The sequence below is a fragment of the Nelumbo lutea genome, chromosome 3 (assembly GCF_056320005.1).
Source record: "Nelumbo lutea isolate HS-2025 chromosome 3, American lotus-T2T, whole genome shotgun sequence".
NCBI classification, from domain to species: Eukaryota; Viridiplantae; Streptophyta; class Magnoliopsida; order Proteales; family Nelumbonaceae; genus Nelumbo; species Nelumbo lutea.
Window position 1 is genome coordinate 25,212,087 of NC_142686.1, and position 24,727 is coordinate 25,236,813.

At 37.4% G+C, this 24,727-nt stretch overlaps 2 protein-coding genes across 3 annotated transcripts; both read right to left on the reverse strand.

The window, feature by feature from the left end:
* Positions 1-896: 896 nt before the first annotated feature.
* LOC148863720 (uncharacterized) lies at positions 897-9,759 on the reverse strand. Of its 2 annotated transcripts, XM_088981709.1 has the most exons (11): positions 9,165-9,751; positions 8,985-9,062; positions 7,321-7,402; positions 7,057-7,218; positions 6,731-6,951; positions 6,477-6,579; positions 3,359-3,459; positions 3,079-3,253; positions 1,616-1,786; positions 1,391-1,491; positions 897-1,213 (listed from the first exon to the last, which is right to left on the reverse strand). In XM_088981709.1, exons 1-11 carry the CDS (start codon positions 9,471-9,473, stop codon positions 1,130-1,132), a joined length of 1,587 nt encoding a protein of 528 aa, XP_088837835.1. In that variant the 5' UTR covers positions 9,474-9,751; the 3' UTR covers positions 897-1,129. The 2 variants fall into 2 exon arrangements, with proteins under 2 accessions (XP_088837835.1, XP_088837834.1); XM_088981708.1 differs by having other exon boundaries at positions 6,731-7,218; positions 9,165-9,759.
* A 1,467-nt stretch (positions 9,760-11,226) lies between these two features.
* LOC148863721 (UDP-Glycosyltransferase superfamily protein) lies at positions 11,227-24,054 on the reverse strand. Its single transcript, XM_088978499.1, has 5 exons — positions 23,780-24,054; positions 22,865-23,707; positions 16,109-16,217; positions 14,193-14,328; positions 11,227-11,701 (listed from the first exon to the last, which is right to left on the reverse strand). The coding sequence occupies exons 1-5, from the start codon at positions 23,875-23,877 to the stop codon at positions 11,586-11,588; spliced, it is 1,302 nt and encodes a 433-aa protein (XP_088834625.1). The 5' UTR covers positions 23,878-24,054; the 3' UTR covers positions 11,227-11,585.
* Between the last annotated feature and the right edge of the window lie 673 nt (positions 24,055-24,727).

Genomic DNA, 24,727 nt, shown 5'->3' on the forward strand with positions numbered 1-24,727 from the left:
CAATAGGTATGGATGAATATGATGGGAAAATGTTGATTTGGCGATGATATGACAACGTTTTGATAAACACCTATCAGGCTATCACGAAACGTCCACGGAATAAAACACATACTGATTAATTACATGAAAATACACCTGCACATTGGAAAATTACTAAACAAGTTTTGAGTTTTTAAATAGGAGTTTGTTTACACTCCATAGAATTATAAGAGAACATAAAGGCTTGAGGCGCACTTTGCTTGTGCCTGTGTGATTCACGTGAATTGGCATTTATTTTTTGGCGCAAAGCTGAATTATGACCATTGATATTTAAAAAGATCCAACGATGGCATTATTAAAAAATTAATAGTCATTAACTATTAATTAACTTTTAACAATTACAAAGTTTGAAATTGTGATTGCACATAGAGTTTTTCTTGAATTAGCACCTTCCTCTTCAAAATGACTCTCCAAAAATTATACAAGGAATGTGAATCAAGCACATAAATATACAAAAAAAAGTTTTTCAAAAAATCACTCATCTCTCTCAACCCGATTTGCTATTCTTGTAAAAGGTTTCTTCGGAGACTCTTCAACTTTGCTAATTGTAAATTCTCGCCCAATGTTTTGTTGTATCCTAAGAATGAATTTGCCTATAACATAATAGCAAACTCAGTAAAACTGAATGGGGCAAATTACATTATAAAGACCATATCTTTAGACATGTTTCAAAGCTTCTCCTCCAAGTTTCAATGACCCCAATTCCCAAAAGAAATTATCATTTCTTCTAAACACACCTTTTTACTAAGTCATTGGGCTCATTCCCTTCAAAAATCTTGGGTTACATAGATACTCCATGAGGATTGAAACAACCAAAGATCGAACCAAGTAAAATATCTCTGTAAACTAGACCCATATTTCTGAGAAAATGTTTCACATTTAAAATATTGATAGTTTGATACAGCAGTGATCTAATACATGCCAGCACCTCCTTTTTTTGTATCGTTCCATGTACATAATAAACATGATCAGAATTTTGGATTCTCCATGCCAGTTCGAGTTCTTCATCCGACAGATTTTCTTTGCATGACAAGAGTATGATATAAAGTACTCTACATAGATGAAGTGTGGAGAGATGGGTAATAGACGATTATGTTTCCTGGGACGTGTGCTGGAAAATCATGTCATGACGACTTAGGAACTTAATTATGCAAGGATACACTTGTTCCACCGCCTGAGTGCAAGTAAATAAAGAAGGAGAGAAAACAACAAATGAGAACCACCATCCGACACTCGAAGAAGCAATACTAATTGAACAGAGCTTTGTCCTCCGTATATTATATGTAGTATATTCATGATGTCGAGTCAAAAGTCAAAACCTTTGAACTTAGGAGATGATTAAGGTACATACCAAACGCCCTCCCACCAAATCATAGTGCGCATAGTGAGGGCCACCTACTTGTCCAAGCCTTTTGTATGTAACCAAATGCTGAGGAATGATCATGGCAGTTTCTGCTCCACCAAGGCATCAAAGACAGCAAGAACCAGGAAAAGAATAAAAAAAAATGCTTTTGTAAGGTTAGAAGCCATAAGGTAAGAGTATGGTTTATTTTCCAACTGTATGTCTATGACCTACCATAAACGGCTTCAGGTGGGCATATCAGGTCTTGGTCTCCAGCAAATGCCAAGACAGGGATGTTGCTTTTGTGTAGATGATCCTTGTAGAAGAAAGTGCCACTCCTGTCACGTAATCCACCCTCTTGGAAAGCTGTTGTTAGCTGCAAGAGAAGCTTAGCAGGTACAGTACCTGCCAATTGTGAACAAGTTAATAACTAGTATTGGAAAGAGGGATGGAGAGGTTAATTTAAACTAGTAAATTGTAAAAGAAGAGCTAATAATTCAATTCTAATACAAAAGTGGTTAACAAAGGAGATTTAGACACTAATGACGAGCATCATAGTAGGAAAACCTAATGAATGACCTGGCATTTTTTAAGCCTAAGACGGATTCGGGCAAGTTGGTGATGCCTGTATTTTCTCTATTCCCAAAGGAACTTTATTTTTCGGGTAACTCAACATGTTATTAGGGAATAACTTAACCTTATTCCCAACTATTGGGGAACTCATAGCACTATTAGTACAAATAAATATAATAAGGCTCACCATTTCTATGTTAAGTTTGCTCCATCTTTATTGAAATTGAATAAGGTAATAGCAATTGTCACTTACAATTACTAATGAATTTCTGACCAGAAACCTAAGGGTCCGAGTCTTGCCTTGCACTCAGCACAGTTAGTCACCTGGTGGATTGGCTCATGATGATTACTGAGCCAAGTAACTACAGATAGGGGAGAACATTGTATGGTTCATTTATAGCAATGGCATCTTGCCTCTTCATTGCAATCTACGTATATAAATGTTAATAAATTAGAACTGTCTAAGCAATAGAATGTGCAATAACCAAAAAACAATTAACGTATTCATTCAAGAGAAAGAAGGGGATAATCCTGAAGGTGGTTAAGTCTCTTAGATGTAGTAGGACCTTAAACCCAGATAATATAATATAATTACATGAATTACCAATGGTGATTTTCAACAATTATGCATATGTTCTGTTGTGCCAAAACATGTTTAAAATTGAGCCCTTGTTTGGTCTGGGCACCAAAAATATAAGTATATCAACAACGCAAGAGACCCTCATAGGGGATAGTTCAATCAAAATTCATATGAACAGCCTGATTCAGTGACAATTTTAATATTTAAATGAATTTTCTTTATTTTTTTCTTTGTCCCACCTTCCTGGGGATACAATTGTCAATGAGTATACAATTGTATGCTCCCACATCTTTTTACCACTTTTCTGGGGATGCCAATATAGGGTTCAATGCAACTGTTCTGAATTTAAAACAACTGGTCACATTCTCCCTTCTTTCTTCAATTATCCAGTCCAGTTTAAATGTGGTATCTATTCTTCATGTCCTATCACCTATAAAAACAAATCTAAATTTTAGCCTGCAGAACATATACAAACATAATGCACTAGCCTGAACGATCACCGAAGACATAATAGTCAAGGAAGGACAAGCATTTCTATACTTACAAAAATTGTTCAAGACAAGCTTTTCAAACAACTCAGGATGCATCATGTCCTCAGCTGATATCTGAGCATTAAGCCAAGATAGTACATAAGGAGGACGACAAGAAAGGGGATAAGCAGCTGCTAGCAATGCCCCCAGGGGAATAACAGGAACATTAAGAGCCTGAGCAGGATCTGCCTACACATCAAGGTGCACAAGCATTACGTTCTGATCCAGTGTTCAATGCTTAGTTGACTATCACAAAGAGCTGTTTGACACAATATGGTGCCTCGTTCCACTTACAAGGGGCAAGAGTAATTTGAGTGATGATCTTGAAGGTGTGTAGTCGAGTGATGATGCCAAGGTAACAACTGCTGCCAATCCAGAGTCTCTTCTCTCAAAGCCTTTTTAAGAAATAAAAATCCATAATGAAGTTGAGACAGAAACTGAAAATTCATAACCAAACATGACTAATCATGGAACTGACTGCATCCATAACTAAATACTGGTCATTGCATTTAAAGTCTAACATACTAAAAGGAAAACATAGAGATGAATTGAAGTATCTCACCCCCAAAAAAATAAGCAAAAATATTTTATCCAATTATAAATACCAACATGGGCCTGGAAAGCATGCATGAAAGTTAACTTTTCTCAAAAAATAAAGAAAAGAAAAGAAAATCAGTCTGGCACTTTAAATAACTGAAATAATCAAGAACAAACAACAATGCTACAAAAAAGTTGGTTGGAGGGGAAAAAAGACTGAGAAAAACCTTCTCCTTAAAACTGCACCACCATTCAGTAACTATACTAAAGAAATCAAAGCACATCGTGCTTAAAGAGTCTTATGGCACAGGAGAAGATGGCTAAAACCATTACTCAAAAGAAGAAAGCAACCAACTCTAAACCAATACCTCAAATAATTCCCAACCCACATCTGACACTTGACATAGACAAGTGTAATTTACAAACTATGAAAATTTGAAGTACCATCAACCTAGAAAACAATATCAAGAATTTACATATCTGAGCAGATTTATGAGAATTCCCCAAAACGAAATTTGTCTGAGGTTGGAAATTGTAACAATACTAGGAAACAAAGCGAAAATGGAAAATTTTCTTAATGAATTTTAAGAGATCTTGTGGGTTGTCTTAAGGAATTAAGCACAAAATACTGGAATTGTTGGTTCCTTAAAACATGCAGAAAGAGGCATTGGATCCAAATGGACAGGTAGGGAGTAATAAAAGTTTTGGCATATTGGTGTGTGCCTAATTTGAGAAAGGTATATACAAGTTTCCCATATCACTTCCAGCATATGATAGATTCTTTCAACAGCTGAACCATTCCATAAGGTAACTCAACCATGCCTTTTACATGTATATATCATTTTGGCTGCACTATTCTTCTGATTTATTTTTTGATCCATAACTAAAAATTAATTTGTTAACAATGAAATGAAGAATAGATACAATGCAAAAGAAATTAGGACATTTCAATCCTTACAAAGAAAACATGAAGCTCCCCCTTACTGCTTTCCTCAGACAAAATAATAAAAGACTAAGAAACTTTATTCTGATGGGTGTCATAGCCAAACTAGATTCGTATATTCACTCCTTCCCTAGCTAGAGAATTCCCAAACTATTCTTCCGGATTTTTCTTGACAAAAGTTGAATTTATTATCTAAAATACTTGGCATGTTCCCATATGAATATGCAACCAAGTATGACTTTGATACACTGTCATTGAAACATATAGTCAAATAAAACCCAGATTTAAGACATTTTACTTGTTACTAAGTTTCTAAAAAAGATAAAAGGCTACAAAGAAAATGATACATCATTGGCATGGTATAACGATGAATTTGAGAAAGGATATGCTTAGTATTCTCATTCATACATCTGTGTCCCCCTACGGCTGTATAAGGAAAACTGATGTGAAGATATCCAATCCAAAAAAGAACCTGGCGTGAAGATTCCATGTTTTATTGTTTGATTATACAAAGGAAAATAGTGGGGATGTCAGCCCCAAAAAGAAAGAGAGTACTCTTCTTTTTATCTAGATAGCTTGTGTCAGACAAGCCTTCCCCTTCTTTCTCACTTTTTATACCAAAACGGTGTGACCCCACTTCCCAAAAATTGAGAAATGCAACCTACCTATTTCCAATCCCATCTCATAACATCCTCACAAACCAAACATGGGAAGAGAGGAGTATTCAATAATATTCCTTTTTATCCCTTCCCTTCCCACCAAAAAAAAAAAGCCCAAGGGCACCATATAGGCCATGTGTGCAATGTGTGCAATCCTGGTCCCTCCAGATGCACTTTTAGAGATGAAAGAGGATCAATCCTAGGCTTATACTCAGGCCCCATTGGCACGATATAGGCCATGGAAATTTAACGAGGCAGAAATAATGAATGTACCTCAAGGAATGAGACTATCAAGGCCCCTTGGCATTAAAAATTTGATTGCAGAAGGCGATTCATAAGTGGTGTTGGGTTGGCTAATAAATGACAACTTTGTCTCATAGAACTTCCAATCCATCATGAGGGAGATGATTTGTGAAAGGATACTATCTAGAGCTTTAAGTGGATAGCAAGAACTGCTAATGCAATGGTAGACAATCTAGCAAAGCAAGGAGTTAATAGACAGCAACTTTTTTGGGTAAAATGGGGCTTTTAATGTAAACCTAGTTAGGTAAATGAAGAAAAATATAGATGTTGTTTAGGAGGGTTTGCTTCCCTATATTTGGGGTGCTTGGCCCTTCTTGTAAACAGATATTCTTTTATCATTAATAATTCTTCTGTTATCCATCCAAAAAAAAATGTTTACTAGAGAGTTGGAGGTTTGAGTTCCACAAAACTTATTTTCAAGTCATTTTATTCATGCTATACAAATATACAATATTGGATTCTTTTTTAGTTTATTTTATTAATAACATATAATATTCTAATTATTTTGGATTAATATATTTATAGTATTCAGTATCTGAGTTCAATCCAAATCTGATCAAAATCCAATGGATAAGATTCAAATTGAATGCCAATGAATAGAATTTGGATCTAGCTATATGTTTGCAGCCTACAGTGATCTGAAAATGAGGAATAGGCATTTAGGGAGCAATAACAGGGAGTAATGAGGGGAAGACTGGAGGACTGCCACCAGATTCCTTTGAATAGAACTAAGGGAGACACCTTTGGGTTCCTTAACTACTAACATTCAAGAGTTGACACTAGCATTTGTATGTTGAACAGAGTAGGAAGATTTAATGGGACCAAACAAATTAACACTTGCTACTCATAACATATGTGGGGAAACTTTTTTAAAAACAATTTCTTCCAAAGATTGACAAACCTAACTAAGAATATATTACTATTGGAAAATCACATCAACAGGACAAATATGGCATAGGACAATACTTACCTGATCGTGATAACATTGCATATAGCAAGATACCGCCCATGGAGTGACCAATTGCTAGTAATTTACCATCCTTTGATTTGCTTTGTGCCCTTACATACTCCATCTATATTGACAGAATAAAGCTCATTACATATTCATTATGTGGACAGTAGCAAGTAAAGTTGAACATCTATTTAGCATATAAAATTGGCAAAGCAAAAAGGAAAATTTCTCTTAAAGTTAATAGCTTCTAACACGAGGAGAAGTCACCTCACCGCTGTAGGAACATCTTCTTCCAAGTAGTTATCAAAGTCCCAATCAAATTTCACAATTAGGTCAAGCTGTTTCTGAAAATCTTCTATCATTGTCCAAAAACGCTCATGCAAGTCAAACAACTGTGGTGATCGTTGGCATTCTCCAATAATGTTTACAAGTCTTTGACTCAAGTCCTTGATATGACTAGAAATAGCTGAGTTTTTCCTTGCTTCCAGTAAACCTGAAACTTTTCCTCTGATCTCATTAAAGCGTTGAGATAATTGAGCATCTGCTAAAATTTTGGATATTCGATCAAATAACTTAGCAAACATAGCCTTTGATAGACCTTCATCAAGAAAGCCTGAGAGTCTTTCTGACAAATGTGTAAAAGTTTCTGTCAACTTTTCCACCAGTTGTGAATCATCCCTGATAGTCTCCTTTCTGTTTCCTTTGATAGCAGTAATCTTAGAGTCTACCAAAGCAATGGGATTAACAGTTCGGTCCTGTTCTGCAGGAAAAAATCACTTATCAGCACCTTTAGCTGCAGATTTTATCTGCTTAGACAATACATTGCCATTGGAAGACAGCTCAGTTTCCTTTGATTCCATACCCTGTTTGCTCAATCCAGCACCTCGAACTTCAAGAATCCAAGTATCAAATCCTTGGCTTGCCATGTAACGTGAAAATGAAGACTGCAGACAGTTCTTAGACATTACTAAGATGTTGAAAAAAATAAATGCAAAACTCTAGTTTTTTTCTTTCTTTTCTTATTGCATAGATAAAGAAAAATGATTGAAAATTTTATACGATAACAAGATAAAAAGCGACTCAACTAAACAAATTAAAAATTCCACCTTGGAAGGATCAAATCTAAGAGAAGTATTGAACTATCAAGAACAACCAGACCAAGAAAACAACTATGTTATTCTAGCTCCCCCATCCTTCTATCCTTGGAATTAGGCACTGCTGACCAATTGCTACAACCCACAAAAATTCCCAATCATTCAGATTATAGACTCAGAAAAAGAGGCAAATGTCACCCCCCCCCCCCGAAAAAAATAATAATAATAACAATAACATCAATAAATGCAATATCTATACATCTACATATGCCATATTCAAAGGGTTCAACAGTCTCACACTATCAGATTTAACCACCTCAAATTAGAAGCCTTATTTATTAAATATGTTTGCTTATGACACACAATAGCTAATAGAGACAAAATTAATAGGCAACTCCAGATTCTGATCATTATACAGCAATTGCTTCTCTCTAAAGCCTTTTGGACTCCTCCCAGACCTCCATAATAGTCTCCCAATACAGCTTTATTATAGCTCTTATTGGACAATTATTCAAACTTACCTTATAATCCTGTTCAAATCTACAGGGTGAAACTTCCCAAATCCCTTTACTCATCCAATAAAATGCCACTCTCCAACTTTGCAAGTTCTTCTACCACTACATCTAGTAAAATGAAAAGGAAAAAAAAAAAGATATTCAAGATAGCATGTTCTTCCTCAAGCAATTACTCATCCTTTGCATAGACAGATCTTAGATTTTATTGAGGAAAGGATTATCAACCAAAAGAAAAAAAAAAAAAAAGAGGAAAGGATAAACATAAACATAAACATAGAAAACCGTACTTAAAGGGATCCGGGAATGGACAGTACACAGCATGAAACTGGCCCAAACAAATACAGAAAATAACACTACAATCAGCAAGTGGACTGCAACCCAGGGCCTGGGGTCCTCCATTCTAAAACAGACACATTTATCCCTTGTTTAGTTAAAGAGTCAGTCAAGTCATTGGTTCATCTAGTGGATACCTAGAGGCCAATGCCTTGGCTTCTCTGATGTAGTGTCTAAGAGGCAAGGCCGTTCATTTCTAGAAGAGAATCACAAGACCCAATTGATTACCACTCCACAATCCCCCACAACATCCAGAGAAGACTATCCTGAAGAGACAGCAAGTTCATTCCTTGAAGGGAGAGAAATTCAGCACTCAGTGTATCCTTCCCCAACTTACCCCTGAACTGGTGAATAGAGCAACAGCTGAATCTTTCTTTTTAAATAAGCAACACTCATTAAAAAACACAATTGTTTTATTAAGGATGAAGAAGGATACCGCTGCACATTTGAAAAGGATTGGAGAAACACCCAATTTGAAATGGTGAAAGTGCATTAATTTTTTTTTTTAATGAGATTAAAAGAAGGTTAATTTTTTTCCAGGAAAAAAAAACAATAATATTGTATAATCAACGGAATAAACTTACCTCAGGAGAGAGATCATATCCAATGGCATTAGTCCCCACCCCAGACAAAAGCAACAAGGGGTGATTTCTCGGAGGCGCCTATTGACGAACACAAACCGATAATTCCGGAATCAAAACAAAACTCGTACGAAAAAGCGAAACAGAAAATGTTAAAGGAATCGAAGCGATGACAAGACTGACCTTGGGAGAAGGAATGTAGCGCCAGAGAGCGAGCTTCCACTCAGAGTTTGGGGTAGAGACGTAGTGAAGCTCGTCGGCCGTACATACGAACGGTTTGGTGGTCCTATGGGCGTCCACCTCGCTTTCAACGGAAGAGAAAGCCTTTACTCTCGGCCCTAACCTCAACCTTAACGACTCCATACGAGTTGCATTTCCTCCATACACGGCGATGTGGGACTCAGGCTTCGAGCTCAAGGGAATCGGGTTAAGGTAACAGAAATTGGAGGCAATTTGCAGTACCGACTGGAGTTCCGACTGAACCATAGTCATTGATCCTCCCACCTTCCGACTTCCGTATTTCAAATTGCTCTTTTATAATGATGAATTGAACTCAATGCAGTTGTAATGAAAGCTTGAGAGAGTTCAGACATGAACCACCATTTGGTTCATTACTTCGTTTAATTGATCCTTATCCATTCCGCGTTGTTCTTGAACAAGAGAGAACTTAGGAAGTTGAGATCGACAAGCAATCCAACTTTGTCGGGTGATGTTGCGCGCGCTTTAAAACCGATCAACCACCCCCCGATTCCCGGACTGTCGTATAATCTAATTGAGTAATTTCTTTCATGTTTGTAAACACATTGTCTAGTCAATGGTGGACCTGCATAATGATGTGACACTTTTAACCGTTGGATTGGCGTCGGATGAGATTCAGGCCAAAACAATGTTAAGTCGATTCCTTCGTCATGCATCAAAAGATCTATTTTAAACCAAAGAGAGCTTTGGAGTGTGGACGTTTGAAGCCTTGAAGGATGAAGACTCTAATCACTCTATACTTCTATTATTCTATAATCGAAATATTACACGTTTGTAATATTTTTGTGACATTTGATTTGACTGCTTTTTATTTGGTTATATTGACAAAATATAACTTTTTGTGATACTTCAGCAACGGGGCGGGGCGGGGCGGGACAAGGTTATCCCCATCTCCATTTATAGAGGGATCCCGTTTATAATGTTTATAATTTTATTTTTACTTTTTTATTTATATAAAAAAATAAAAATAAAATAATTAAAAATTACAGTTTATTAAAAAAGATTCAAACATATTTCATCATATTTTTAAAATATTAATATATAGACGTATTTATACATATATAACATATATATATTAGTGGGGATCCTACAAGCAGCGAGTGCTCTCCTCGTCCCCACTAATGGGGATGAAAATTTCCCCATCCCCAACCCGATGGGAGAAAGTCATTTCCATTCCCACTCCATTCGAGGTGAATCTCCACGGAAATCAGAAAAATGGAAAAAAATTACCATCCTTACACTTGACTGCCTTATATTTGCATATAATGACAAATAACCCCTCTCGTCAGCATTTGTCGATACAACATGTAACCCACTTGCTTGTAACATGCACTGTTGTTGCTCGACATTTTTAAAACCATTTGACTTTGACGTTAATAAAAGAGATATTTGTGATCATAATCTTCCAACCAAAGAGCAGCTGCACCATTAAAATTGGTCCATCAAGATCAGTCCACAATTCCTAAACTACCAAAGTTATGTGGGATGATCAAGGCTATAAAAAGTAGTACATTTAGGTGGTCTCTTGATATCAAGGCTATTAATCCTTGGTAAATCAAGATCCATGTATACGAGAGTTTGCCGGTTGCCAACCTAACCCTTCTCCTTCATCCACGCTGGTCTCTGCAATGCAAATTTCTCAACCATCCAAATGGTATATTAAAATTCAACTAGTACATTCTATTTAAAAAAATGTATCGGTACAAAAATCTAGAGTAAAATGGTCTCTCAAATATTGATTAATCAATCTAGGCTATTCAAATGATCCATCAAGATTTCAAGTAATCTTACCCTTCTAGTTAATGCACCAAAATTTTTACAAGTTCTAAACCAAGTGAAAGTGATCTGCCTAGAGTAATGAATTAATCTCTCTAATTGGCATACTAATGTGTCAAACCAAGCATCCAAATTATGTACCAACATTTCAATTAATCTCGATCGTTCAAGTAAAGCACCAAGTTTTCTAGAAAATCAAAGCCAAGTAAAGTGATGCACAAAATAACAAGATTAAGATCTGAGCCATCAAAATGTCCCAAGATTGGTCGATAAATCTCGGCCATCAAAGTGATGTATCAACATTTCAACTAATCTATGCCATCCAATGGTGACTGTCTGACCCATGGATTCCTTCCAGATAAAATTGTCTAAAGCAAAAGAAAGTTTGTCAATCTGATGATTACAACTGGATATTAAAGTTGATTTTTTTTTTAACTTTATCTCTGGATTTAAGCACTCTCGGCAATCAAATATCCATGGGTGGTGCAAAAGTGCAAAAGATCAAGACAAGTATGCAAAGATTGGTTATCAAGGAACATGAATTCCTCTATAAATCCGTTTATAATCCTTCTAGGCTGTTGATAACTTGACGAGTGAAAGAATGCGTTGCGCAATCTCGACAGCAGCCTCAGGGCGTGCAATCTTCATAGCCTTCTCAGACATCTCTGCCATTTGACTTGCATTTCCTGCCAGACATTATTAAAAGACTATGTAAGATTTCAACGTAGAAAGGGCACATATATTAAAAAGTACTTCAGCCCAGGGTCAGAATTTTTAGGCCCAAAGTACAGTTGGGGTGGGTGCGAACTCAGAATTGATACCAATTCACGGGCGGGTATTGGTGTATAGAATTGGGGGGTTTTTGACATTTTGAATGTTTAAAGATATGCAGTGGAATTCAGAAATCTGCATTGGGTCTGTCCGTACCTTTCCCGTATTTTAAACCTTCCTGATGGGGCATATATAAATCTCAAACTAGCAGTAATATGACTAGATTCATTCTCATAAACAGGGCTGCTCATAGCTGGTTATGTCTACCCCACTGACCCTAAAATAAATCTAAAACCAACAACTGAAATGTTTGAATTGTTTGACCTCAACATTTCACGTTGGACTAGCCAACCAGTGGGAAATAATTTTCCTATTGTTTCTTCTTAGTTAAACAAAACTGCATCACCATTTCTTCTTCTCATTGAAAATAGATTTGTTTATTTTTTGCAAGCTTTGAGACCAAAACATGTTAAACAATGACAAAAAACAACATTCTAGAAAAGTTTACTTTAAAACATGAAAACAATAATAAGGGGAAAACAATACATTAGCATGTTTAGACCTGGCTACTTTAGGGTTTACTTGCATTTTCTGCTTCATAAAGATATACTTCTCTCCAGAGACAAAGCAGCAGTCTCTTTTTTCTGATTTTCTGACTAAGACCAAATCCATCAGTTTTTATTAAGTTGTAATCAAAACTTTTGTCAAGGCTACTCTGCTACTTTTAATTTGGAACTTTACCGTTTAAGGCCATTCAATTTACAGACCTTCATGGAAGTATTCCAAATTCCTAATACCTAGAACTCCTTTTCTGAATTAAACTTGCAATTCTGAAAATAGAAATAAAAAAAGGTGGTAGCTGGTTTTAAAAGATTTCAAGCTGAAGAACTGGCTACAGTAAGAGATCCCAACCACTAAAAGAGGCAGACACTACAAAACTCAAAGAAAAAGAAAAGGTTAGCAACGTTTCAACTTAAGAAGCTTGCTCATTTTGAACAGATATATTCACATCATAAAGCTTATAGAAGAAAAAGGATGACAACAATACAACATTTCTATTCTGAAAATAGAAATAAAAAAAGGTGGTAGCTGGTTTTCAAAGATTTCAAGCTGAAGAACTGGCTACAGTAAGAGATCCCAACCACTAAAAGAGGCAGACACTACAAAACTCAAAGAAAAAGAAAAGGTTAGCAACGTTTCAACTTAAGAAGCTTGCTCATTTTGAACAGATATATTCACATCATAAAGCTTATAGAAGAAAAAGGATGACAACAATACAACATTTTTCCAATTAATTTGCTAACAAGTAGGAAAGCTGCAACATCATCACAAGATTAAAAGTAGGTAATCCACAGCCACTAGATGAGGCAATAGGATTGAGGAAGCTATTTTAGCTACCACTAGTGGAACTGGAAATGTGACTGGAATAGAATATGAAATGAAGTAAAAATAATATGTCAATTTCTTATTTTCAATAGAAACTTCTATTTTTATTAAATTCAGCCTTTAGTTTTTTTTCTCTAAATAGGTTGCCTACTGGAAATGTAGATTCAAGAAAAAAAGACTTAAAAACTGTCTTATAGATTTATAGTAAATTTGTTCACCAATGAGAAACATGAAACTTTATTAGAGGAGTATACTTCGATGTATTTATGGTTTATTTACCCATAACATAACCATGAGCATGCCCATCTTATTCATAAGGCCCCATTCGTTTTTTGAGAAATAGGAGGGGGGAAAGTGATTCCCATTGACCAACATTACAGTGTTACTTGTATACTTTTTCTTCTAATGAATGTACACTTTACCATCGAATACATGCATATGTACACATGTACGTACATAAATATGCACACACATACATTACTTGTATACTTTTTCTTCTAATGAATGTACACTTTACCATCGAATACATGCATATGTACACATGTACGTACATAAATATGCACACACATACATTACAACCATGCATAAATAGAGTATTTTATGTAGGAAAAGCATATAAATGAATAAATGATCACATAGACAAAAGAATTGAAAACGTTAGGGGGTTTAGACAGAGCCATCACAATATTAGGAATCATTTAATAACTATGACGAAGCTCTAAATATTATATAATACCTCACAACGGCTTTAAATATATTAAATCATAGATATAAGCACATAAACACATATACACAAAGGCATCTCAAGGTGTGAGGAACGTGCTTTATGATTTGAAGCAACTCAGCAAGCAATGCTTCTATTCTATTACTCAGAGCATCCATCATTATCAGAAATAATTATCAAAGAAAATTAATATTGATTAGAGAGAGAGAGAGAGAGAGAGAGAGAAGCTCAGATGAAGGGATCAAACTCAACAGTAAAGTCCAACCTACTAAAAAGGCCAGAATTATTTTACATACCTAGGATCTCTTCAATTGCAATTCTAAGAGTAGTGGAATCAAGTTCATCTTCTGTTATAACCTTTGAGCCTGCTAAATCTGCCATGATGAAGGCATTTTTTGTTTGATGTCCTTCAGCGACATTTGGGGATGGTATCTACAACATTTGAAAGGAAGGCCAATTATTTCATTAAGCAATACAATGAACACAATTAAATTATAAAAGACAACTTAAAATGACAACAAAAACACCTAGAAAGTAAATATCAGCACACAATGTGAAAATATTATGTTACTATATATGAAAATAGAACAACAATGACTGGTCAATTCAGTTTCATTACTTCAAGCAAAAATCATTGCTTTGGAGAAAAAAATTAGTATATTTTTTATTGCACATCTTGTTGGTCTTTCACATGATTATATTAAGAATGAAGAGAAGAGGAGGGCAGACCGGCAGAGAGATATCCCTCACTGCATAAATACAGGAATACCTGTAAAACGAATACATATTAACAGTGGTTTACTTTGAAGCTTTGAGCCCCATCAGTTGCCTTAAATCCTTAACCTTCTTTTCTTAACAGTTGTTTCATCAATAACCTATCCACTATTTTTCTCCTTTAAGTGTTAAGAATTATCTGCATATTCATTAGAATCAGCTCAACAAAGAGGTCAAAACTGCTGGCAGCTTATGATGTAGAAACATAGATGTTTAGTGCTTCTCATGGCATATGTAACACCAAAGGTTAGTAATTAGTAGTTTAGTACCAACACTTATAGGACAGTGCATATGCAGATTTATAAACCAATTGGGTCAGGTGGTCAGCACATATCTGGATGCAATCTGCTACCCCATATTGTAGAAGAGACCAAAGCATAATTTGATGAGCAGCTTGTCAGGCAACTCCATGCCTGCTGGTGTTGGTAGGATTCTGATCAGATCTGAGGGGAGCCTATCAAGGGTCTTTAGTGGCACAGTTGGGGATGCTACCTCTAATACAAGTGCCGGCCCTTCTCGCTAACGCCCATACTGCAAACATGTTCAATCCCTCCTCTCTCTACTTAAGGGGATTTGGCATTTTGGCTAAAGTTATCGGATGGAGTGGCAGATATAGGTAGTGCCCTTGGAAGCTGGCAGAGGCAGACTACCTTAATGAAATCAAAGACATCTTGTTACCCATCTTTCGAAATGAGGTGGACTCCTATAGTGCTACAAGATTGCAGCTGGCTTGCTAGATTGGGTGAAGGGGTTTCTTGTAAATTGATAGCTCTATGATTTATGTTGTTGAGGGATGTTTCTCTTGTTTTCTTTTATCTGTTGTACCTCCTCTAACATACATGTCATTTTGCATGATAAGAAATGAATGGTTATATTTCCCTCAAAAACGTATAAGCCTTTCCACTGTCTCTGTGTAGCAGGCACAATTACATTGACCCAGATCTTAACAATTACATTTGGGGGTTAAAAATATGGCTGCCCAACCACATGTTGAAAGGACAATTGTAAAAATATCATTTTTATCATCATCATTATTTTATTTTGCAATTTGAGATTTTGAAACAAGCATTTCTTCAATGAAGAATCAGGAACTGAAATTTTGGAAATTAGATGCAATTTCTTTAGAATACTCAATTAGCTTTGCTTTATATCCAACTGACCTTCTACATACCTTACAAGGTTCTCCAACATAATAAACATGTACAAGATAAGTAGTTCAAAGTTTGTAGGTTTCCTTTTCATTGATTCCTTTGTAGAGCTTCTAAGTATGAAACAAAGCACCTCTTATAGGATGCTTTAAAATAAAAATAGAAATTTCTTTCCAAATTCTCAATTCACAATTTGTTAAATGCCACTCATGATTTTCCTGCAAAAACTATAGATTCTGCTAAAAATGCACAAGAGAAAGAAAAGTATTAAGATCCAAATGCAGGCCTACCAGGATAGAAGGTTTCCCAGTGGCCACAATCTCAGAGCAAGTCATTGCACCAGCACGAGACACAACAAGATCTGCAGCAGCATATGCCCAATCCATTTTATGCAAGAACCTTCAATTACAAAATGAAATTCAGATTAAAAAAAAAAAAACATAAAAAACATAACACTGAATAAACAATTCCAATACAATTATTTTTTTTATCAGAAACGATAACTTTAATTAGAGATAAATTAAACTGAAATACAGAATTCAACCCTTATCAGAAAAGGTTGATCCAATAAACATCAAACATTACAGCACTACCCGATAAAGACTCTCCCTTACAGTCCCTTGTTTTGCTAGGGCGTCAGCAAAACCATTGCTGATCTCCTTACCCACTTGAACCAAACACCCACCTCCCTTGTTATGCTAAGAATTTCCCTTATCAGCTGTCTATATTGCTAAATTCCCAGCTGCCCTGATTGCATCCACCCAATTACCAACTTGGAGTCTCCCTCTATCTCAATCTACTGTAGCCCCAATTGTTTGGCCAGTTTTACACCTTGATGTAGTGTCAAGATTTCCGCTCTTAAGGATGCTCCAACTCCTATTGGACCTGAAAACAAAGCCATTATCTTGCCTTCATTATCTCTGAAAACACCTCCTATACCAGATGGGCCTGGATTACCTATAGAGCTTCCATCAAATTTCAATTTCACCCTTTGTTGTGCCAGTGGGGACCAAACTTCCTGTATCATAGCTTTGGAAGTAGTAGTAGATGCCACAATACCCCAACTTCTATAAATGTCTTCAACTGAGAAATCCTTAGAAAGATAACAGGATTTCAACCAATGGATAACCTTAGTAGTTATTCCTTCCACAACCTCTTCCTTGGATCTACAACTGCCTTTGAAGATCCTATTGTTTCTTTCCTCCCACACTGACCACAATACAGCAGCTCTAGTGGCTCTCCACATAATCCTTCCACAAACCGTTGGTTGCTTGTAAAAAGCTGGATCAAAGAGGTTCACCATGCTCGAGGAGGGAGACCACCTGCAGCCAAAGAAAGAAGAGAACCAAGACCAAATAAAGAACACAAAGGGACATGAGATTAGTAAATGTGAAATTGTCTCACCAGAACCCAAACAGAGGCAACAAACATGGGGGGAGAGGCACATATTTGGCCTCTTCTTCTGCAATAAATCCAAGGTGTTGATTTTTTGGAGTACCACTTCCCAACAAAAGGCCTGAATTTTAGGGGGTACAGGGCTACCCCACACCTCCTTTGAAGGAAAGTTCCCTACAAGATTAGAGGTCTGAAGCAAAATGTAATAGAAAGAAGAGCAATTGAAGAAACCAGAAGGGGAAGGTTCCCAAATTCTGCTATCTCTACAGGACTGATCAAGAAAGACTTCCCCTAACTGAGTGATCAAATCATCAACCATCCCCATTTCAGAATCCCAGAGATCTCTTCTCAACCCCAAATCCTAGGAGTTATCAACAAACACTGAAGAGATCACTTTTCTTTTGTTTTCAGACAAGGAGTAAATAGAAGGAAATCTATCTCTAAGGGAGTTTTCACCAACCCAAACATCTTCCCAAAACAAGACTTTATTTCCAGCGCAGACATCATATTTGAAATAAGGAAGCATAAGAGGCAAAATACCATAAATAGCTTTCCAATGAGAACACTGAGAAGCCCTAAGGTCGAGTCCTACATCCCAGCTGTTATTTGCCAATCCATGAATACTAACAATCACTCTAGACCAAAGTTTGTCCTGTTCCATCGGTAGTCTCCAAATCCATTTCCCCAGCAAAGCTGTGTTTCTTAATCTTATATTTCCTAACCCAAGGCCTCCATCATCCCTACTCCTAGAAACCACCTCCCACTTCACTAAGTGATCCTTCTTAGTATCCCCTGGTTCCCACAAGAAATCCCTCATTATCTTCTCTAACTGGTTAGCTACTTTCATTGGTACTCTAAAGGTAGACAGGAAATAAACTGGTAGGTTGGCTAAGGTTGACTTGATTAAGGTTATCCTAGCCCTAAAGAGATGTAATTCCTCTAACAATTTGCTAACCTCTTGGAGAATCTTTCAATTATAGGGTACCAAAAACTCTCAACCATTGGGTTCCCTCCCAGTGGTAGCCCCAAATATTGTAAAAGCCAGCCCCCTACTTCACACCCCAAAATCCTAGCTAGGGAATCCACCTCCTCTCCCCCTAAATTGAGCCCTACCACACAACTTTTTCCCCAGTTCACTTTAAGATTGGACTTTCTTTCAAATTGAAGCACTAGACTCTTTAAGTTCCGTAATTCCCCTTCCTCCCCATCACAAAACAAGATGATGTCATCTACAAATTGTAAGTGTGTGACCACCACCTCCTCCCTACCAATCCTCCAACCTCTTATCAAATCGTTAGCATTGGCCCTTGAAATCATGGCACTCAACACATCAGCTACTAGGGTAAAGAGGAATGGGGACAATTGATCTCCTTGCCTAATACCCCTTTTTGCAGGAAAGAAACCCCTAGCTACACCATTCAACAATATTGAGAAATGACATGAAAAAATGCATCCCTTTACCCAACTACACCATCTCTTCCCAAACCCTCCCTGCTTGAGAACCTCTAGTAAAAAATCCTAGTCCACCATGTCATATGCCTTTTCAAGATCTAATTTGCAAACCAACCCCTTTTCCTTTCTCCTCCTCTTCACCTCAACACATTCATTGGCAATAAGTATTTGATCTATAATTTGCCTTCCTTCTACAAAGGCCCCTTGATACGATGAGATTAGAGACGGGAGGATCTTTTTTAATCTTAGCGCTAGGACCTTAGAGATGATCTTATACATGCTTCCCACTAGGCTTATAGGTCTAAAATCCTTTGGTTAGAGAGCGTCCTTCTTCTTAGGAACCAAGGCAATAAAAGTTGCATTTGCTCCCGAGTTAAATTTGCCTCTCTCATAGAACTCTTCAGAAACCTCCAACAAATCCTCTCTAATTATCTCCCAACAATCTTGATAGAAGGCCATTGAAAAACCATCAGGCCTAGGAGCTTTAGCTCAAATCCATGGAGAATATTGCATTTCTCACTTCTTGGGCCTCAAATCTTTTTTCCAAAGATTCCAATAAGACACTATCTTCCACCCTCCACTCCAAGTCCTCTAAGCTCTCACTAGGTCTCCTTGGGTTGTCATACGCTAATTTGAAGTGATTAACCAAAGCTTGAGCTATATCATCTTCCCTTGTCAGCAATTGCCCATCCCACTCCAATTTTGAAACAAAATTCTTCCTTCTCCTCCCATTTGCCAACGAATGAAAAAACCTTGTATTGATGTCCCCTTACTTTAGCCATTTGCACCTGGATTTTTGCCTCCAACTTATCTCCTCCTTCCTAAGAAGATCTTTCATTCCATCTTTCCACCCTACCCTCTTCCCCCAGCCTTCTTTCAGCTTCTAGTCCATCTAGCTCTTGCACTCTCTGATTGATTTCCACTTTCCTTTGCTCTAATCTACCAAAACCTCTTTATTCCAAATCTTGAGTCTAGCTTTCAAGAGTTGTAGTTTCTTGTAAAACTTATACCCCTTCTGTCGGAATTCCACTTAGTCCACTTCCCACCATGCTAGATGTAATCCTACGACTAGGGTTATTGGACTTGTTCAAGAATCTTATTACGTTGAAATCCCCACCCAAACACCAAGGGCCATCCCACAAACCCCTAACGGCTGCTAGTTCTTCCCAGAAACCTTCCGTTTCCCTGTAAGAGGTGGGACCATAGACATTAGTTAGCATCCAAGCCCACCCATCTTCCTTTCTCTTCAATTTTATTGACACCGAGAAGTTCCCAATTCATTCTTCTTCACACTCCCAGTCTTCATTTCTCCACAAAGTAATAATTCCCCCTGAAGCTCCTCACGATTGTGCAAAGGCCCAACTCAAATTTCTTGTTGACCAGATGCTCCTCATCCATTTCTTGTCCACCTCAGTCAATTTTGATTCTTGTATTAAGACCACATTTGGCTTTTCTCTTCTCAAGAAGTCTTTGATCACTCGCATTTTCATTAAACTCCCCAAACCTCTTACTTTCCAGCTTATTAACTTCATGGACAAACATTTCAGGTATCCCCAACCAAACCACCCTCTTTACTCCTTTTTCTATCCTTCCTACCCCCACTCGCTTTATCATAAACCACCCCATTCTTCAACCTCTCCACCTCACTCAGCTTTTTTTTCCTCTTCTTAGAAAGCTCTCCTACCTTCTTACTAGACTCATCCACCTTCTCATTTCCTTCTAGTTTCTTACCTAACCCCTTCTTCTTCTTTTTCCGTTGTCCTTTGATTTTCCACTATATCCACTTTTCTTCACTGTATTGGGAAATTGAATAATCTCCACCTCAACCCTACCCTCTTTCACATTCAGCTCCTCTTCCATTCTGATTCTAAATAGTTCCAAGATCAACTCCCAAATTTTGTCCCCTAGTTCTCTTTCTTCTGCTTCTGAATTTATCTCCCCCACTACCTCTGTCACTTGTCCTGAATCAAACGAATTGGCAGACTTTATAGCTGGGCCGGGGTCACCTGTAGGCCAGACACACACAGGACTTGGGGAAACAGAGTTAGTAACCAAAAACTGAACCTGGAAACAATCCAAACCTTGGGAGGAGGAAGACACAATATGAGTTGCTGGAATAGCCTGAACCCCTTTTGTTTGACTTTCGCTGGGAATAGGACCCTCGAAATCAAGATCTGGATTGATTGCAATGGGAAACGGGCAGTTTATAGCTCTGCTTGGAAGAACCAGATTGCCAACACACACCGTACAAGCACCCATTCCCTGGTCTTTACAAAAGATTGAATCCCCCTTTCTCCCTGTTTCGGCTTTCTCCTCACCTGAGCCTGTTTTCTTTCTTTCCAACTCCTTTCTAGGCGGAACCAACTCTCCTGGAAGTGTACAAGCCTCTTCTTTGAAAGTAACTTTAATCCTGGGTCATCTTCCTCCCCAAACCTTGAACGACATTTACTCTATATACTACCATAGCTGGACTCTTCAACATACAACTCCTCTTTCAGAGACTCATCATCTACACTTACCCAGTCTGAAGCAGAATCCTCCTCTTCTAACCTTGTTATATTATATCTCGGATTAGGTTTATCTGGGCTAGTGGAGTAAGAGACCAGTCTTGGCTGCCATGCTAAAGTCGGACCAGACATTTGTTTTTCTTTCGAGCCAGTTGCAGACCAATCTGAAGAGGACAAAGATATACCACAGCGAATGTCCATAATCTTTTGAGCCTTGAGAAAAGTTCTGAGCAACTTGAGAACAAATGGTTTGACATTTAATCTTTATCAATATTCACCTTTAATAAAACCATAAATCAACATTATTGTTAAATGATAAAAAAATTGTCACCAGCAATTTGAACTGGAAGTTTGTCCAATGATAATAAAACATTAATAAGATAGTCAACAAGATAAAGTCACCATCACCATGAATATAAGAAAGGCAAGATAATAAGAAAATAGAAACAAACAAAACCCAAGAGGGAAACCTATAAGACCTTCAATAAACCGTAAGAGAAAAGACAGTTTTGGTTATTAATATAACATGATGAAGTGACTGAGATCCATTTGAAGGACTATGTAAAGTTAAAAGCATCTCTTAGAATTAAATAAATAGATTATTGTTATTCAAGTTTTGACTTTTATAATATTGGTGATTGTAGTATAAGATGCTTGCCAGAATTTGTTCTTTTCTTATTATTTTAATCTCAAGATACAACTGCTTGGGGTTTCAAGTAAACTAAATAAACGGTAAGATGCACATAATAGGATGAAAAATATACCATATATTCTCATCTTTCATTAATGTGCAGGGTCCATCATTTAACCTTTTCCTTCTTTCAAAGGGGAGGTAGGAGATTGGCCAGGACTAGGGCTGCAAGTCGGGTTGAGGCCAACCCTAGCCCAACCCTAAGTTCTAAACCCCAACCCTAACCCTAACCCAACCTGACCAACCCAACCCTAACCCTAACACTATCTAAATTCCTTCAACCCTGTCCCAACCTAACCCAACCCGATGGGTTGGGTCCCATCCCTTAAAACCTCATAGAATTTCTCGATTTTAGATCTTAACTCAATTCTCACTACATATATTAATCTTATGTTTCATTAATATTTGTTTGTTGACTTTTTTTGTTCTTTTGGTACAAAATTCAGAAAAACAAGTATCAGAAATGACTATAGTTTATTATGAGTTGATTTATGATAGATCTTTCTTAGGTGGCAAACAACATATAGGAGATGAAGAATAAAATTTTCAAATAAACATAAAATAATGTTATTAAGGTTTAGTCTTTCTTATTAGAATTAAGTGAAGTGATTATCTTAAAAGAAATACATGATACTATATGGTGGGGGCTATACAAATATCATGCATCTAAACAAATCAATGTATGTTATATATTACATATAACATATATTTATATATGACATGTACTATAGAGTCTGGTTCGGGTCGGGTCGGTTTGGCTAAGGAGTAAACCCTAACCCAACCCGAAGTAAAGTCGGGTTCATGAATTTCAACCCAACCCAACTTTTTCGGGTTGGGTTCAGGCAAACCCGGCCCAAGTTGCAGCCTTAGCCAGGACTCAGGATCCAGTTACTTCACATTATTAACATAAAAACCAACATTACATTAATAGCTCAAAATGACAACAAAAACCAAACTAGAAACAAGTTAAATAATAAATAGTAGGAAGAAAGAAGACTTACGGCCTTAATAGCAAGCGGGGATGATTTTTAACAAGGCTGTCCATCTCATTGAAAGTTTCAACCCCTGTCTGCCATATGATGAAAATGTTATCATTTTCCGCCAACATCTGATAATAGAGGTTCAGGATAGCAATGTTAATAGCATTGGCACCAAAAGATCCCCCAAGAACCAATATAACCTTGGCTTCTGGATCCCAAGTCTTTGCTGCCTTTGGGAAGAAATGCGTTCTAGCAACAGCCTTCGACACATATCGCCTTAAAGACGACCTCACTGGATTCCCACACACAACACACTTATCCTTGGGAAAATATACCAAAGACGAATTGAAAACAACAAAAATGAGATCAGCGAAACGCGAAAGGACCCGATTCGCGATCCCCGGCATTGAGTTTTGCTCTTGAATCACAACCTTTAATCCTTGGAGAGCTGCAGTGAGGCACACCGGGAAAGAGACGTAGCCGCCGGTCCCGACGACGATCTGGGGGTCGAAATCGCGCAATACTTTGCGACTTTCCAGCATAGCTTTGATCAGACGATACGGGAGGAGAACATTTACGGGGGAAAAGAATGGACGGGCCAACGGCACGGCGGGAATAGTAACGAAATCGTACCGGGCCGAGGGGATAACAGTACTTTCCATTCCATTTTGGGTTCCAACGAAGAGAACTCGGATTCTAGGGTTAATGCTCTTCACCTCATCGGCAATGGCAACGGCAGGATAAATATGGCCACCGGTCCCACCGGCGGCGAACATGATCCGGAGATCATCATTGGTCTGGCTTGGAGGAGAGCGACTTTCATCCGTCCGATCTAGCGCTAAGCAGCAGAAGAGCTTGAGATTCCTAAATTGAGAACAGAGACGTCAGCCAATACAAAAAGAGAAATAAAGAAGAGAAGACTAAAGAAGTACCTGCCTTGGTTTAGCAGAGGCTTTGAGAGGAGGAAATTGGAGAGAGTGGTAATTATGTGAATTGGAGAAGCATGGAGAAGGTGAAAGAGTAAGGGAAGCCATTAGAATCGGTTCCAAAGCTCTGCTTCAGCGTAGGCATCAGTAGATTCAGACAAAGTTCGGTACTAGGGAGTAGGTACTTCAAGTTCAGACTCTTGACTATTGAGTGTGTTGGTGTTTTCAGGGAGTGAGAGAGAGAGAAGACCGTCCTCTGCCTCGTGGGCCGTGGAATGAGGTTCCAAGCCCAGTTTTACATAGTTAAATAGTTAATCACGTTTTACACGAGCCCGGATCTCCTGCAACCAAAAACCACTCACATGTCCCCAACGTGCGGCTAGATTCTAATATTTTCACATTGTGTATAGGATTTTTTTAGGAAAAAATTCCGATTAGTACCTGTACTTTGCACCATTCAGTATCGAACTTTCAAAACATGATAATTTAATAGCTGCCGTTAATTAGTTGTTAAGTGATATTTGAAAAAATACAAATATCCTTGAGTCTCATTTAATTTTCTTTATCAACTATTCAAAGATTCATAAAAAATTTAAGGGTCTCAAATACTTACCTTTTCTATTCAACAAAGTTTATGTCACCACTCACCAAAATGTCCACTCAAATATAACCCCAACTTTCTTGAATGGAAAATACAAAGATTTGGGACTATTAATTTTTTGTCAACGTTTAGATGGTTAATAAAGAAAATTAAATAACACCTGAAAGGCATCCATGTCTTTTTCAAATGTCACTTAACGATTGGTTAATAGCTAGTTAATGACAGGTATTGGATTTTCATGTTTTAAAAGTTTGGGTACTGAATTGTCGCATTTTAAAGTTTGGGGACTAAAGTGGCACTAGACCCAAAGTACAAGGCACTAATCGGGAATTTTCCTTTTTTTTTTATGCTTGCAAG